At 47.5% G+C, this 17,278-nt stretch overlaps 1 protein-coding gene and 1 long non-coding RNA gene across 2 annotated transcripts in view; one reads left to right on the top strand and one right to left on the bottom strand.

Moving 5' to 3' along the window:
- The window catches only part of LOC126530748 (uncharacterized), a 36,078-nt gene extending 34,914 nt beyond the window's left edge, over positions 1-1,164 (top strand). Inside the window, exon 8 of the mRNA XM_050178038.3 lies at positions 769-1,164. Coding sequence (XP_050033995.2) covers positions 769-927 — 159 coding nt within the window. The 3' untranslated portion in view covers positions 928-1,164. The remainder of the gene's footprint in view (positions 1-768) is intronic.
- LOC140218477 (uncharacterized) overlaps positions 1-17,278 on the bottom strand; it is a 151,300-nt gene that overhangs the window by 44,566 nt on the left and 89,456 nt on the right. The window lies entirely within an intron of this gene.

The raw sequence follows: 17,278 nt of genomic DNA, 5'->3' as shown, positions 1-17,278 counted from the left end.
CATGTAGCATGCGTTTTATTGAGCTTTGCTCGTCTTCTTTTTCGTGTGTGTTTTTGATATATGAATTGGTCATCATTGCGAAATTTACCCCGTAAGTTCTCAGCTCTTTGAAATGCGAAAAAAGAAATTGTTTCCAGCTTACAGATGAGAAATGCCGAACTGAAATAGATACATGATGTCCACAAATCACTACTCAATATTTCAACCTCTAACTACGGGAGGAACGTTTATTTTTGACAATTAGAAATTTCTACAAAGAAGCCCGTGAGCAAGACTTCCCTGATAGGATAGTGCGCTTGTAATCTCTGAGGCCTTGGCATGATCTGCTAATGTGACCTCATGAGAGAGAATGGTGCTACGATAATCAGCAACGCACATGCCAAGGGGTCGCTTTTCCTCTGTCGTATTTCTCAATGTGCCGCCCAATGATAATTTCCGACATATCGATTTTCACTCAATTTGACCATAATCAGGTAGTGCTGTGCAAGCTTGAGAAAACTATTAGGGTGCACGGGTAGCTCATACAATTTCCTGGTGGCGTTTTGCGGCAGGCTGCTGTCTGATCGCTGTGAGGTAACCATTGTGCGCCGCGGCGTGTGCGTGTTCACATGGAATGAGCAAAATAGGATGTCGCGGTGTTGATTGTACGAACTGTGGGCATTGTTACGTAACGTTTTCTCTCGCGACGAGCCGGCCTGCGAGTTGTAAAGAGATGTGCACGCAGAAACAGCACGTGTTCTAATGGGAAGCCTTCTTTTTTTGTTTCAGGGAGACTCCGGAGGGCCCCTGATGGTTGAAGGTGAAAGCACTCAGTGGACGTTGATAGGTGTTGTGTCGTGGGGCATAAAGTGTGCCGAAAAGGGCCTGCCGGGTGTCTACACGCGGATAACCGAGTTTCTCGGCTGGATCTACGAGAATGCTGTGTGACACACGCGCGAGGAAAAGGAGTCGAGGAAGAGATCAACACTCACAAGCAATCAACTCATGTTCAGTCATCTTCATACTTCTCACCTGCGAAGGAGCAATCCTAGGAAGCCGTTTCAAGAGTGGAAAACGACGGGGGCCATTCATCACATAGCTCACGAACTGGGTATACTCTGTAACGTCTCATCCGTGCTGAAAAACAGTTTTCAGTGAATAAAATGATGAAATTACATAAGGCAACTGTTTTACTGCTGCCTTCATATTGAAGAACACTTGAATGTTTTCTTCATTCATAAAGAGTGCTTTAGGTGCATCTTAAATCAGATATCATCGCCTACACAGCTGTACCTTGTTGGTGCGAATGCAATATGCACAAATTACTCTCGTGCTATTTGCGGCGCTGAGTAGCGGTTTTTGTCGACAGCACAACGTTCTTCAACTCGATGTTACGCTGTGGCTATTCGCGACTCCAAGTAAGCGCTCGCTACCTAGCGGCTGGGCCGAGAAGCAGCCGATCTAGTTTGAGGCATAAAGCGAAAGGCGGTGTCCCATCACGGCATGTGCTGGATACCTCGCAGTTGTCAAATCGCCGTGATGCCACCTCGCACAAGCCCGAAAATGAAATAAGATGGCTGTCGAAACACTCTTGTTATGTACTATTCTGCGTGTCATCGTGGTGGAAGAACAGCATTGTACGATTTCATCGTTTCTAGAAAGAAGCAGAAGAGGGTCGTAGGAGAGCGATTTGGATAAGGAACTTCCGTGATAAGAAATTCACGTGTATAACGTTCTTGCCGCGAAGACCCCCCCCCCCCCCCCCCCCCACTCGATGCTCCTCATGGGGCCTGGAGCGCTTATTGAAATAAAATAAATATCATAGCACATTTGCGAAAATGATTACAAAATTTGCTAAAATGTTTAGAAGCGTATTCACAAAGCTATTAAGAAAATGATAGCACATAAGCTTGAGAATAACAGCGTTTGATGTTCAACCAAGACCATCGTGACGTCACTTTTCATGGAAAGGTTTTTGACAAATACCTCAAGGCGGCTTGTTCCTTCATTTCCATATTCCCCTGGCTTAGCCTCATCAGGCATCTTTCTCATAACTGCAAACCACACAAAATGCACTCGACGACGAAAAAAGACAGAACACACAGATGTGCAATCCCAACTGCAGTTTTAATGAAAGTGGACACATCCCAAATAAAATTTAAGTTATGTGTGCCGCTGTCCCTTGTTTGCTTTTGTTCTTCTTCGCCCAAGTTCTCTATCTTATTATATTTATTTTTGTTCCCAACGTTAAAGTTGATTCTCAAAGAACGCCTTTTGGAATGCGTTGAAGCCGTGAACACAAATTCGGAAGCCGAGCTGCGCAGCAACACAGAAGATGCGTTGTAAGAAGCGTTCATTTCAAGGCGCAAGCAGTAAATTTAGTGTATGTACTCTGAAGGTGGCTACTTCGAAAGGCGAAATAATTATCTATTTCGGTATATAGGTGCAAGCAAGTTATTTTTACGGAGTTCATGACCTTCCAGAACCGATCTTACATATTTGCGTTTCTCTATTTTTCGCGTATAGAACAGTACGCAGAAAGCCATGCACCATCAAGTCCTTTTAAAAATTTCAGTCAGCTTCCAAAACAAGACGCAGTTCTTCTAAACCATGCTTCTTTTTTCTAACTTGAACAAAGTTCTAAAGATCTCTGAACGTATGCATCCGACGGCTTTAAACTAGGCTTATTCGTAATGCGCATCCTTACAGGGAGAAGTCCACTTCTAGAATTTATTTATTTCAGACAGCAGCATCACATTCATCCTTATTTTCAGCGTGAAAATAACTGAAAATGCTGCTTTCGTAAATGAACAAGCGCCCAGGTAAGTTAGTAAATTTTATTTTGTTTCCAGGTTGCCCTGAAGGACCTAAGCGTTATATCATGGGCGTGGATACATGATAATGTTATGAGCCACCTATCCTGTGTACGAAAAGAAGCAGTTATAATATAGCACATGACAAGGCGAATAATATCTATCCCGGCCCACTATATTTGTTGTTGTGGCGCCGTTAGCTGTCATTGTGTAAATATCGTACATAAACTTTTTTTTACACCTTCCTGTAGCATCTTTGCTGAAGGCGCGAATAAACACAACAGTAGACATGCAGTATTGAACCAGAAGGGCGAGCGCAGCACGAGGTAAGAAAGCAGCATAACTTAAATAAACATTACAATTGATTAAGACGTGTGCATCTTGCACTAGCAACAACAAAATTATGTGCCAAACACAATAAAAAACAATCAGCACATGCAAGTAATTATGCAAGTTAGGAACAAATACCATGACTCAAATTTATTGCTGTGAAACAAAAGGCAAAACAATTTTATTCCCAGTTCAGACAACGAGGTAACAAAGGAAATATTGTTGGCTGATATTAAACAAGATGGAAAGGAATTCCACTTAGTATGGAGAAAAGAAAAACTTTCACGTAATACTCATGATCTCTTCTTGCTGGCACATAATGTGGCGGTCTGAGATATATACTTTTCTCACTTTCTGTCAAATCGAAGTAGATAAAGTGCAGCAGCTTTGCTCGGCTTCTCTGTCGCCTTTCCTGCAGTTCTTCTAGTTCGAGAACTTGCTCCAATTTGGTTACGCTGGTTTCCCTGCAATAATGCTTGCACATAAACCGGACCACGAGGTTTTGCACTCGCTCTAACCTCTTTATAATGCCCCCTTGGTGAGGATCACACACAATAGCATGTTCCAAATGATGTCGCACAAGTGCCTGGTAGGCTACTATAGCTGCAGCTTCATGGAAGCGGCAAATTTCACTTAACTAGGATAACCGGATGACTAGCATTTTTAACGAACATGTTTGCGTGGTTGTTAAAGATCAAATCGTTAGACCAAATTACTGCAAGGTATTTAACACCGTACACTAGCTTTAACGCAATTATTGGTAATTTCGTAAACATCGTTTTGATGCGAAAGTATCAAATGGCCCTCGTAAGCATTATTATTTCAATGCGAAAGCATCAACTGGCCCATTGATCAATAAAGCCGGCGTCTGTAGCGGCGCAACGGCACCTAAATTCCCATTGGCTGCGACGCCACGTATGGCGCGCGCCTCCACAGAGCGGAGGGGGCGAATGCGAACACCTTCTGCCGTAGTAGCGCGCCAGTTGTTGCGTGAGGGGAGAGTGGATAGCCGCAACGCCACGCCACCAGGGCGCCGCGATGGAGCATGCTGATCGATTTTGTTAGCGCGGAAGTTGCCGGCAAGCTTGAGAAAAAGGGAGGAGATAGCTGCGTTGATGGGGCATATGCAACCCTTTGTAGCGTAATGAGCACCTATCTGTGCTGCCGAAATGGATTGCGGGGAAACCGATTTTTCATAAATTATCTATGCACGCTTTGAAGCGCACACGTCCGCCGGTTTAGATCTGGCGCCACATTGATGGCATGCTGCGAAAAAGGGGGCGCGCCCTTTAATGTCCACATAAAGAACAAGGAAAAAATAAAATATATATTGTTCAAAAATATAGCTGTGAGTTATGGTTGTTTAGATTGAAAATATGTATGTAAGAGAAAAAATTAGCTAACATTACTCAAGCGCAACGCCAGTAGCGTAGGTGCCGCCACATGCAATAATGCCTCTTCGTTCTTTTTTTATTGCCCATGTTGAAATGATTTCGAAACTTTCGGCAGCGGTGGCGAGGGTTCGTTGGTGCTGTTCATTTGCTTAAAACGTCGTTTCTCACGAAACGTCCCAGATCTGAAACGCGACCGTCGTTGACTTCATTGAAAAAGAATTGGACTAGATTGCTAATGTGTGATTAAGGCTTTGCGTAAATATTTTCGCCGAGAAAAAAATATTTTTCACGTTAAAGCACGTGAGCGCTCTATGAAGTTTTCGTGAGGAAGCAAAAGTTGTTGAAGGTGAATTCTTTATTCAAATCTGAAACTAGGTGCAACATCAAATTTTATTTTAGAGCATTTTATTCGCCTCCTTCTTTCACACGAAATCATAATTGAATGCATGTTACAATTTTGCGCACTTATATAGCTCAGTAAAAAGCAAGAAAAGTTGCGTTTTCAAAAATTTTTGCATAAACTGCGTTAATTTGTTAGCGACAGTAACTTTTATCTCTTTTCGCTTGTTGCTGTAGCGTATGCTAACATTAATTTGATATTATGAAGTGCACTGTAAAACAAGGGAAAGTGGGCCTGTGGCAATGAGAGAGACAACGACGACGAGAGAGAAAAACCTTGTTTCGGTGCTGGATCGGCTTTACTGCCTCTCGCTGCTCCATTGTTCTAGTCGCGAACGCTTTCCGTTCAAAGTGCTTCGCGGCATTTGGTGGAAGGTGCTAGAGCTTTTTCAAACCTGGAACTCCGAAGCCGGGCGATCCTTGTCACATCTCCCGTGCCTGAGGAGACTAGTCCTACCGATTCACCTCAGGCACCACCTCCGGTAGTCGGTCCTGGTGCGCCATGCCAACGGGATCCTTCCATATTAAATCGCACTGACGATCATGACGTAGAGGACTGGCTGTCATCGTGCAACCGAGTGCCCACAACAAATGGACTGAAGCTGACAAGCTTGGTTACGTACCATTCTACCTTTCGGGGGTCGCCCATCTTTTGTTCCAAAACCATGAGGCTGACTTTTCCACTTGGGCAGCATTCCAAACGATACTTGAAGAAGTCTTCGGTCGCCCTGCTGTGCGCAACCTTTAGGCTGAACAACAGCTTTGCTGTCGTGCCCAACAAAAGGGCGAAACCTTTACCAGCTACATTGAAGATTGACGGCTACATTGAAGGCATAAAAGATGACGCCTTCCAAATGCTCTTGGCAAAGAATCCTCAGACGGTCAACGGCCTCATCACGCTTTGCCAGCGCTATGAAGAGCTACGCCAACAACGCGCCGAGCTCTGGCTCCGGACGTCGCGCGTTCAGCTCTGAGTGATGGTGTCAGTGCTACTCCTTGCAGTTCAGCAACCTTCGACCAAGTCAAGCAATTTGTACGAGAACAAGTGGCACGCCAACTCTCTCTTTTGCCAGTCAGTTCAGCGCTCGAGTGGCCCTTGTCTCCCGATCTCCGTCAGATGATACAAGAACAAGTCGCTAACGCCGTACCACTTACTCATCAACCGCCTCCTACGCCTGTTCCACTTATGTACACTGCCGTTGTCGCGAATCCAAGGCCTCCGTCTGCAGCTATTCTATCCTGACTTACCAGCGTCTTTCCCTCACCTTCGCAAGCAGCTGCAACATATGCACCTGCAAGCAGCTACTGGCCGCCACAGCAGCCCGTGCGCCCACCTCGCCAACATTTTAATCCGTCTCCGCCCGCTGTTCTCAATCCACGGTGCACCCATGACAACCGGCCTATCTGTTATTCGTTCGGCCTACCTGGGCATGTAGCACGACTTTGCCGCCGGCGCGAATGATATCCTTCGGACTTTTGAGGACCTCATTTATTTCCTGCGCACGTCCTTGATGTTTATGCAGAAGACATTGCCGTTCATGGCTTGTAGACACGGGAGCAGCAATATCAGTGATTTTGGACCAGCTTCGTCTTAACCTTAGAAAAGTCGCGACGCCATATCGTGCCATTTCATTACGTTGTTTCAAACATTACCAACTAGCCCGTACCCAAACCCTGCTTCAGTATATTTCATTACGTACCGCAAGCGCTGCGCCGATTGAACCCTTAGAGAAGTGTATTGTTACAAGCGACACTTTATACCAGGTTGAGTTCGTTGTTCTGCCTCGCTGCTCCCATGCCATGATTTTAGGATGGACGTTCTGTCCTCTCATCATGGCGTTGTAGATTGTGCCCGTGCTGAACTCGCGCTGTCACCATTGGGCAACAACGTTTTTGAAGATGCTGATGACGCTTCGGGTCGTGTGTTCATCACCACCGACACCGAGATTCCTCCATACTCTGCCGCACTTGTACCCGTTTCCTGCGTTGGGTTTTCCGACTCCACAGTTATTTTCACGCCGTCTAAGCTTGTTGCTCGCCGTCATCCCTTCTTGCTTCATTTTGTCCTTCTTGCTATTCGACAAATTTCGAGCGCACTTTATGTATGGAACCTGTTTGCTTGCCCTGCTAGCCTGCTCGACGATGAGTGTCTTGGTTATGCTGACGAAATCGAACCAAGCTTCCTTTACGATGTGCCTGACGATGCGGCTCCTCCTCCGGTTGACGCTATGGCCCTTCAAGTTTCTCCTCCCACGCCGCCGTGTGACCCAACATTTTCCCGGTGTATTGATCCCAACCTCACTCCAGGTCAGTACGCCCAGATCGTCGATCTCCTTGACAGCTCTCGCACGTCATTCTACCTACAACAATCTCGCTTAGGCCGTACTTCCACTGTTGTCCGTCACATCGACACCGGTAACCATACGCCTTTACGCCACAGGCCGTATCGTGTATCCGCCACGGAGCGTAGCGTCATCGCTGAGCGAGTTGGAGACATGCTCCAGCGCGGCGTCATACAACCTTCGCACAGTCCCTGGGCTTCTCCTGTAGTGTTGGTCAAAAACAAAGATGGCACAATTCGCTTTTGTGTGGACTACCGGCGACCCAATAGGATTACCCGCGAGGACGTTTATCCACTACTCTGTATTCACGACGCGCTAGACTGCCTCTAAGGCACCGAATTCTCATCTTTACACTTACGATCCGGATACTGGCAAGTTCGAGTGGCTGAGTCAGACCGTCCAAAAACGGCCTTCACCACACCTGACGGTTTATTTGAATTCACAGTGATGGCATTTGGCCTGTGTAACGCGCCTGCCACATTTGAAAGAATGATGGATAACATTTTGCACGGCCTCAAATGACAGATATTCCTGTGTTATCTAGACGACATCGTTATCTTTTCACCGTACTTTCCTTTCCACTTCGACTTGAACGCGTCATCAAGTGCATCGGCGATGCTGGACTGCAGCTTAACTTGAAGAAGTGTTGCTTCGCTGCCCGGCACCTGGTCATCCTCGACCATGTCGTGTTGGAAGAAGGTGTACTCCCTGATGCAGCGAAACTACAAGCTGTTGCCAAGTTTCAGCGACCAACAACCTTGAAAGAACCGCGCAGCTTCGTTGGGTAAGCGTCATACTTCCGCCGCTCCATCCGCAATTTCGCCATCATAATAGCACCTTTAACGCAGCTTCTTCGTGATGGCCACAACCTTTCGACCTGGTCACCGGACTGCGATGCCGCATTCACAAAGCTGCGTCGTCTCTTGACGTCACCACCAATCCTGCGCCATTTCGACCCAAGCGCTCCCACTGAAACACACACGGATGCCAGTGACGTCGGCCTTGGTGCCGTTCTTGCTCAGAGAAAGGCTGGCTTCGATGAGTACGTCGTCGCGTTCGCCAGTCGTGCACTCACTAAACCTGAATCGAACTATTCTGTAACAGAAAAACAATGTATGGCTATAATTTGGTTCATATCTAAATTCCATCCGTATCTCTATGGCCGTCCATTTGACGTGTTAACTGATCACCATTTGCTGTGCTGCGTGTCGTTCTTAAAAGAACCATCCGGTCGTCTTGCTCGATGGGCCCTTCGACTGCGGTAGTACGAAATTCGAGTGCTGTACCGAGTGCCTTGTCTCGTTCGCCACAAACAGATGAGGTTAGCTCCCCGAAGGCCTCATTGGCCAAGTCTTCCCTTGCTGCCACGGACATTCTTCTGGGGCAGAAAAAAGACCCATGGTCCATGCTGAGTTTCTTGTTCACTCCATCGACACCCACTACCAATCGCGCATTCCGTCACCAAGCACATCACTTCTCCATTCGCGACGGGCTCTTGTACCGTCGTAATTACCTCTCGGATGGCCGCAAATGGTTGCTTGTCATCCCTGGACATTTGCGTTCGGATATTTGTGCAGCGTTCCACGCCAACCCCCAGTGCGCGCATGCAGGTGTACTAAAGACATACGCGCGTCTACGCCTTCGTTACTAGACAGTTTTAGTTTAGCGTACGCAACTTATAGCGTACGCTATAGGCTAAGTGTAGCGTACGCTAAGCAGCGCATGTTTTCTACAACTTTAGTTGGCCGGCGATATCTTCAGATCTCAGAGGCCACATGCCGTCGTTGCGGCGATTTCCCGCCTGTAGCAATAGGTGGCGCTGACATCTCGACCATTTATTTCGTTAGGCTTCGACTCGTTGGAAACGAGAAGCGATCTCAAAAACACAACGAGGTTATCCATTATCCATAAGCGGCCTAAGGCTAAGCGAAAGCCGTTTACAGAATCATTTGCTACGAACGAAGTGCATTTTACAACAGCAACGCCAAATTCAATTCGAAGCGGGCAGCCGGGACCGCCGCCATGTTTTATGCAAACTCCGCAAACCACGCAAAAACGCTAACGCTAACTCGTTTGCGTTGCGTACGCCCGCTATACCAGCTATTTCGTTTAGCGTTCAGCGCATGCGCAGTGACGACCCGCTATTTTTTAGCGTACGCAATGGTATAGCGTACGCTATACTAAAGCTGTCTACTACTGGCGGGGGAGTATCGCTTATGTCATTATGTCCGCTCCTGTCTCGTTTGCCAACGCCGCAAAGATCCCTCTCACCATTCAACCGCTCCATTGCAGCCTTTGCCTTGCCCAGCACGTGCTTTTGATTGAGTAGGCATCGACATTTATGGACCTCTGCCAACCACACCAGACGGCAATCGCTGGGTAATCGTGGCCATCGACCATCTTACGCGCCATGCGGAAACTTGTCCTTTGTCCAGCGCTTCTGCACGTGACGTCGCCTGGTTTCTCCTGGGCCACATCATCCCATCACCACGGAGCTCCCAGGGAATTACTCAGGGGCAGAGGCCGCGTCTTCTCTCCGACGTCATCGAGACTCTCCTCAAAGAATGCCGCATCATTCATCGCACCACTACTGCATATCATCCACAGACTAATGGCATGACCGAGTACTTTAATCGCACTCTTGGTGACATGCTGGCCATGTCATCCGGTCAAAGCAAATTGGACCATGTTCTACCATTTCTGACCTACGCTTACAATACCGCCACGCAGACTACCACGGGATTTTCACCCTTCTTTCTCTAGTACGGATGCGAACCCTTTTCCACAATGGATACTATCCTTCCGTACCGCCCCGACACCACAGAAACCACTACCTTATCCGAAGCTGCTGCACACGCAGAAGAGTGTCGCAAGCTATCCCGTATATTTACATCAGAAGACCAGCAGCCAGAAGCACCATCGTGAAACTTACCATGCTCCTGTATCCTATGCTCCGGGCTCGCTAGTGTGGCTTTGGGTTCCAGCCCCTACCCCTGAACTGTCACTGAGAGAGAGAGAATGAAGAGGAAAGGCAGGGAGGTTAACCAGATATGAGTCTCCGGTTTGCTACCCTACACTGTCACTGTCACTGAAACTTGCGTCGAAGTACCAGGGCTCATACCGCGTGATCAACCAAACGTCTCCAGTTAACTATATCGTGGCGCCCCTCGAGATACCTTTGGATGATCGCCGTCGAGGACGCGAAATTGTGCATGTCCAGCGTCTCAAGCCGTTCTATGATCCGCCTGCGTTCTACTACTCGTAGGTCGGCGGGACGGCTTCCTTTTCCGCGGGGTAGATAACTGTACTGTAATATAAGGAGCAGTGGGGCTGTGGCTATGAGAGAGAGAACAACGACGAGAGAGAAAAGCCTTGTTTTGGGTGCTCGATCGGCTGTACTACTTCTCGCTGCTCTATCGTTCTAGTCGGGAACGTTTACTGTTAAAAGTGCTTCGCGACAGGAGAAATATATATTTTTTTTAGAAAAGTAGCTCCAAATTTGGCAGGCAATAACTTTTGTACGAGATTCAGGGCAACTTTAGACTCTCACGACAAAGATGTCAGATAGCCCAATATGCGAAACGACATCTTAGCTTGCAGATTAGAAATATTTATTCGACAATATTTTGTTTGAAGCGAGAAGGAGAAATTGTTGAAGACAACCAATATCACCAGTAGGCACTGCGTATATAGGTGCCGCCGGTCTCCTCGTCGTCTGCTCGTCGTTGTCTGCTTTCCTCGTCGTCTGTCGCCGACCGGACGGCGGCTAGTGTTTGCAGCTATGGCTTATCGAAATTTTCAACGTTGTTTTGTTTTCCGCTATTTCAGTACTGAAATAAACACAAAATAGCTTTCCTCAATATTTCCGGGGTTTTCTGTTTACCCTTACATTTGTACTCATGTGGTTATCATATCAGAATAGCATTGTCCGTTGACATACACAGAAGGCTGCAGACAACGCTTCCTTTGAGCGGCTTTCAATGGAAAGTTGACAAACGAAGTCGCAACGAAAGCACATCGGAAAGAATGGTCCAACGCCTTGAGAATCGATGCAAAATACAAACTTGTGTACCACGCCTTCCACAATCAATGTCTTGCAATTATAAAGGTAAGAAAATCTTGTTATCATTAACTTATGATTTGGAATCTGCGCAGTTCAGCTAGAACACCTGAAATGAATTAAATTTTTCCACGAGACTTATATTTGAAGGCCCCACCTCAAACGATGCATGCTATATCAATTGCGTGATGTTTTCTTGAACAGACTGAGGTTTTCTAATCACCTCACTACACAGTGGCATGTTTTGAAGTATGTCAGAAAAGTAAAAAATTTTAGACATTCAGACCGATAGAATGCAGTGAAGCTAACACGCGCTTTTTATCGGAGGCTTACAAGCACGCTTGGCACTACTTTTCAAGAAGCAAACTTCCACCATGCACGTTCGGGCCAAGGAACTGCCACAAACGACTTATTGCAGTGAGCGGCAACTGACAACTGTGCGTCGTTTGACCGACATAGATCGGCGTCTTCTTGCGCAGCGCTCAAGGCCTGGGTGACGATGTGACTATTTGTAAGCATCACAAGCAACTTTGCCTTCACCGATACACTTCTGAGATCGCTTCGAACTTGTGTTCGGACCGCCGTGACTCAGGCCCTACTTTGACGCGGCCTATTCAAATGCATGTAAAACGCAAAAACGCTTTTCTGAGATAACCCGTGCACTGATCTTAATGAAATTTGTTGCGTTTGAGAGAGAGAGTTAAATTCTAGTGACTGTTAGAAGTGTAATTTTGATTTAGGAGCCGAATTTTCTTAAAAGTTTTTCAAGGATTCGAAAGCTTGAAAAAATAAAAGCACGAAGTTTAGGTATTAATAGCTCTGCAATCAAGAACAGATATCGCGGTTCTGTATACGGCACCCATTAGACCATTGACATGACATGACATGACATGAACTTTATTTGAGTCCTGAGGGACTGTGATCTTGGCGAGCTAAAACCGAAGGCTCCCGAAGATCAAGTCAGTGGCGCCGCCCACGATGGGACCGGGAGATGTAGTTCCGCCGCAATATCGTGGGCCCTCTGGACAGCCTGGAGTTGAATGTGGAGATTGCTGCTCTTGAGAGATTCCTGCCATTGTTCTTTCGTTATGGGTGGAGAGACGTTAAGGGCTGGGCACAGCCGGAGCATGTGTTCAAAAGAGCATGAGTCATGACCACATTTGGGGCACGACTGTGAGTGGGCAGGATCTATCCTGTTAAGAGACCGAGGAGTGGGATACGAATGGGTTTGCAGAAGTCTGAGTGTGCTAGCCTGAGGTTTGTTCAATTTAGGATGAGGGGGTGGAAATGTCCTCCTGCCCAGTCGATAATGGGAAACAATTTCGTGGAAAGTACACAATGGATCTTTGTGGATGTTGACCTCGTTACAAGCCTGGCTACCCGCGACAGCGCGGTACGTGAAATCGCGCGCTCTCCGGTGGGCCTGCTCGTTAGGATTACATCCAAGCGGGTTAATTGAGCAATCAAGATGGGCTGGGAACCACGAGATGTGGTATCCTCCTTCGCTGCTTTCCCTAGTCCTTTGAAGTGCTTTTATCAAAATACTGTTCGCCTGTTCGGATAAGAGACCGGACGAGAAGGATCTCACCGCCGTGCGCGAGTCCGAGAAGACGATAGCGGGAACTTTTGAGCTGTGAAAAGCCAGAGCGATCGTCGCTTCCTCCGCCACATGGGCAAACTTCGTATAAACAGAGGCTGCATTGACCAGGTTGCCTGCCGCGTCTACCACCGAGACAGCGAACTTATCTCCACTGTCATATCTGGCAGCATCGACAAAAAGGACATCTAGTTTTTGCTGATTTATCTTTTTAAGGATGGACCATTGAAAGTGGACAAAATCGCTGCCATTTTATATGTTACATGAATTTGTTATGTTGTGTACAACGGTTAAACTTTTTGAGATTCATGTGTAACACATCAATTTTGTCCGCTTTAGATATACTATCATATGCAATTCCCAAAATTGTGATACGATATTTCCTTGCTGAGTTAGAGTTGTAAACTTGATAGTTTATTTTTTGAAGATTTCTTATTTTGCCTATTTTTAATAAAAAGTTGACAATCTAAATCCAAACTTTGAAACATAGAGTCACTAAATTTTAAGTTTTCTTTTAAATGAAACAAACCTCGTCAAATTTGGCGCAGTGGTTGCCGAGAAAAACGAATTCTCCTTATACATGTATTTACATAGGAGCACTCGAGCTTTGCTGCCCTACACTATTGTTGGGAGATAGGGGTTAGAATGGGGATAGAGACGAAAGGGTTAAAAGAAGCACACACAGACACAAACACGCGAAGTTCGTTCCAGTTAGAAACGCTCACAAAGGCCGCTATATCGCAAGAAGCGCAATAGCACTTGCACGGCCTTCTTCTGTGACGTCAGATCCTGTCGATGGTGCAGAATTTCTTCTCCCGATAGCGGTCGGTCGTCCAGCTGGTTGAGTTCGTGGCGAAGGGATTCCCTCTGTGGGCTGTACTGCGGGCAGTCGCACAAAATATAGCCAATCGATTATTCATGGCCGCAGTGGTCACAGGTTGCGGTGTCGGCCATCCCTATGCGGAACGCTAGGCTTTAGTAAAAGCAACGCCCAACCACAGTCGATACAAGAGCGTGGCGTCTCCAGGGCGAAGTTTTGATTAGAATCAAAGGCTTAATGAGGAATCAAGGGAGTATAGCCGGGAATTCCTGAAATGTGGCTCATTCCACTGCAACGTGGTGAACTGCCGAGCAAGCAGGTGGAGCTTCCGTGCCTGGTCAGTTCTATAAAGTGGTATTGGTACGTGCTGGTCCTCGGTATGGGCTGAATGGGCAGCTTGATCGGCCTGTTCATTGCCGATAATCATGTAATGACTTGGAAGCCATTGAAAACTTATTTCATGGCTTGCATCACTTATATAGTGCACCGTCTCTGTAATCGGAAATACTAGCTCTTCATGCGGTCCGCGTCGTGAAGGTGACAGTAGAGATTGCAGTGCCGCCTTTTAATCGCAGAAGATCGTCCACTTGTGTGGCGGCTCATCACCGATCTAACGAAGCGCTTCGAACTCTCCTGCCGTCGATGTTGTCGCGTGCGTCGTGTTAAATTTGATGGTTGTAACTTTCGCCGGTATCAGGATTGCCGTAGCGGAGCTGTTTGGCAGGACAAATACATGAGTGGAGATTTGCATATAGTGACGATAGTTCTCGTACAAAAGTAGTCACGTGAGTCGTTTAAGGGCTGGTGGTGATAGACCAGATTTTTTCGTGATGCCACATATTATCAGGTTGGTTTTTGACTGAGCGAGGCACCATGGAGGAATTGAAGGTTTCGCAGCAATAGTGAAACAAGCTGGCAATGATTCACCATGTGCGGTTATCGTTTGGCTGAAAGAGGTGCGTGGTCTGTCTGCTCGTAGTGAGGCTAGGTGGTGGCGAGGAGTCCTGGCAAGATGCCCTTTATGGGACCTCAGCGCTACAATTTTAATGTGTGTCTTGACAAAGTTGTCTCTAGTGATTTGTACAGTCGCCACTGTTGGTGCACTCTAAAGCAGCCCTAGACAGATCCGCAGCATTTGAGCCTGGACACTTTGTATTGCGCGTAGATTCAATTTGCCTGTGTGGGTTACTGCTGGCAAGCTGTACTACAGAAAGCCGAAAAAGGCACCCTGTACCAGTTGTAGCATAGCACTTCTTGACATTCTCCAAGTCTTGCCAGTGAAAAACGTGAACCGGTGGCAGATGCCTGTCAACCGTTTCTTCACGTATGATATGTGAGGGCTCCCTGACAAGCCCCTGTCGATTATGACGCCTACAAACTTGTAAGATCTAACATATTGTATTCTTTGGTCATTTCTCATTATGCTGTAGTTTGTCATGGGTTTTGCAGGCCTCGATTACTGAGGTAGATAGCAGTTTGGGTGACAGCTCTCTGAATTCTCGCTCGCACACGTAACCATGTTACTGCGGAAGTCCTTTTGCAGATGTCATCCGCGTAAATTGATAGCCGGACTGTGCTTGGCACGTCCTCAAAGATAGCAATGGGGGTTAGATCAAATAACACAGTGCTAAGTAGACCGGCCTGGGGGACTCCGCGGTAGCTATAATGTAGAGAAGTATGGACTTTCTCGGTGCTTACAGAAAGGATCCTATGGAGGGGTACCTCGTGTCCATTGAAACATCCGACCACCCTCTCCTACCTCTTCGAGAGCCGGGAGGATTGTTTGATGCGTAACGTTGTCATACACCCCTTTAACGTCGAGGAACAATGAAACGCATAGACGCTTACGGCATTTCTCCTGCTGGACGTAGGTGACCAGGTCGACGGCGTTATCGATTGATGATCGACCTGGTCGAAAGCCCGCCATGGCGTCCGGGTAGGTTTTGTGGTACTCCAACTACCACTCCAGACGTCCTAAGACCATCCTCTCCATTACTTTGCCCACACAACTTGCCAAAGCGATCTGGCGATATGATGAGAGGTCCAATGGCGACTTGCCAGGCTTCAACAGTGTGTCAAGGCAACTTGTCTTCCAGCCTATGGGTAGCATGCCATCTCGCCAAGATTCATTGTACAGCTCAAGGTGAACAACTCTCGCTCCCTCACCCAGGTGACAAGGAGCTCGGTAAGAAATTCCATCGGGTCCTGGCGCTGATGTACGGCCACAAAAAGCTAATGCAGCCTTAAATTCGTGGATTGAGAATGGTAGATCCATTCGGTGATCACGTGGTGGCGACAAGTACTCGAAGGCGGTGGAATGTTGCAAACTGTGATTTGGCCGGATAATCTGGCGCAGAACTCCTCTGCCACGTCAATCTCCGGTCTCTTTATACAGAGGGACAGAGCCTTGAATGGGAGCCGCTGTACGGGGGGTGTCCGGAAACCTCACGCCGTTCCTTATAGTTGCGATAAAGGCTTGACTGGATCCAGCGTCCCACGGAAGGCAGTCCAACGTTGCGATGATTCGAGCTTGTCTAATTGGCGCTAGGTCTTCTTTTGCGTGCCTCTGGCGGTCCGCAAATCGTCCATTGCCTTCATGCGTCGGTACCTTCGTTCAGGCCGTCATAGAATTTCTCGAAGTCGTTCTAGTTCCACATCAAATTCCGTCAGTTTCGAAGAGCATGTGAGAGTACGCATGTCATGTGTAAGAGGCATGCGGCACAGAAAGGAAGAAGAGGACGATGTGCACGTATCGGTCCGAACAGCACGAGCCCTCGAAGCGCATGACCCGAGCTGTGATCGAGGGAAAAGTGGCGCCGAGCTGGCATTATTAACGTGGCTCTGGGCCAAGAAGGTTGTAGCGTCCGCATCGCACTGGAAACGGGGACCATAGAGGTTCGGTCAAGTCCGTGACGCTGGTGGTCCAGGGTGGGGCCGTCGACCGCGGCGACGTTCGAGTGAGGCTCCTTGGAACTGCTGCAGCCTCTCACGGCAGTGCCGGACACTCCAGGAAGGATCCCCCTTCAGTGACAGACCAGTACGTACGATAATTCCCGGGGCGTCTCGTCGTCACTTGAAGAAGTAGCGGCGGAACCGGCAGTTACGCCTAACCAGTGAGGCCGGGGTGCCACATCACCAACGGAGTTTGGGATACCGGCATCAGAGACGGACCAGTTGACTGGCCAACAACAAGGCAGCAACGTTTACGGAGTTGGCGAGAACACCAACTATGATAAAGATCCAACACGCATCGGACTCGGAAGAAACGTGCAACGACAAAAGTCTGCAAGAAAACGCTCCTTTCTGATAGCATCACAGCCATAGGCTAGGGTTGCCTGACGTTCTCATAGAAAACGCCTAGCACTATCGTAGACGGGGATAAGGACATGTTTGGGTTACATAAGTGCTACCATTCCTTTATTGAGCTTTATTTTCAATCGAGTTTTGAGTTTTCGAGTTTTGAGTGTAATTAAAATCTGGTTGCTGTGATGCTCTGCGTCTCTCAACTCCATCTCTAGTAACATCCACACGCTCCGAGATCGGC

Source organism: Dermacentor andersoni, chromosome 5 (assembly GCF_023375885.2).
Source record: "Dermacentor andersoni chromosome 5, qqDerAnde1_hic_scaffold, whole genome shotgun sequence".
Taxonomy (NCBI): Eukaryota; Metazoa; Arthropoda; class Arachnida; order Ixodida; family Ixodidae; genus Dermacentor; species Dermacentor andersoni.
Note: the sequence above shows the minus strand (reverse complement) of the source record. Positions and strands in the feature narration are given on the sequence as shown.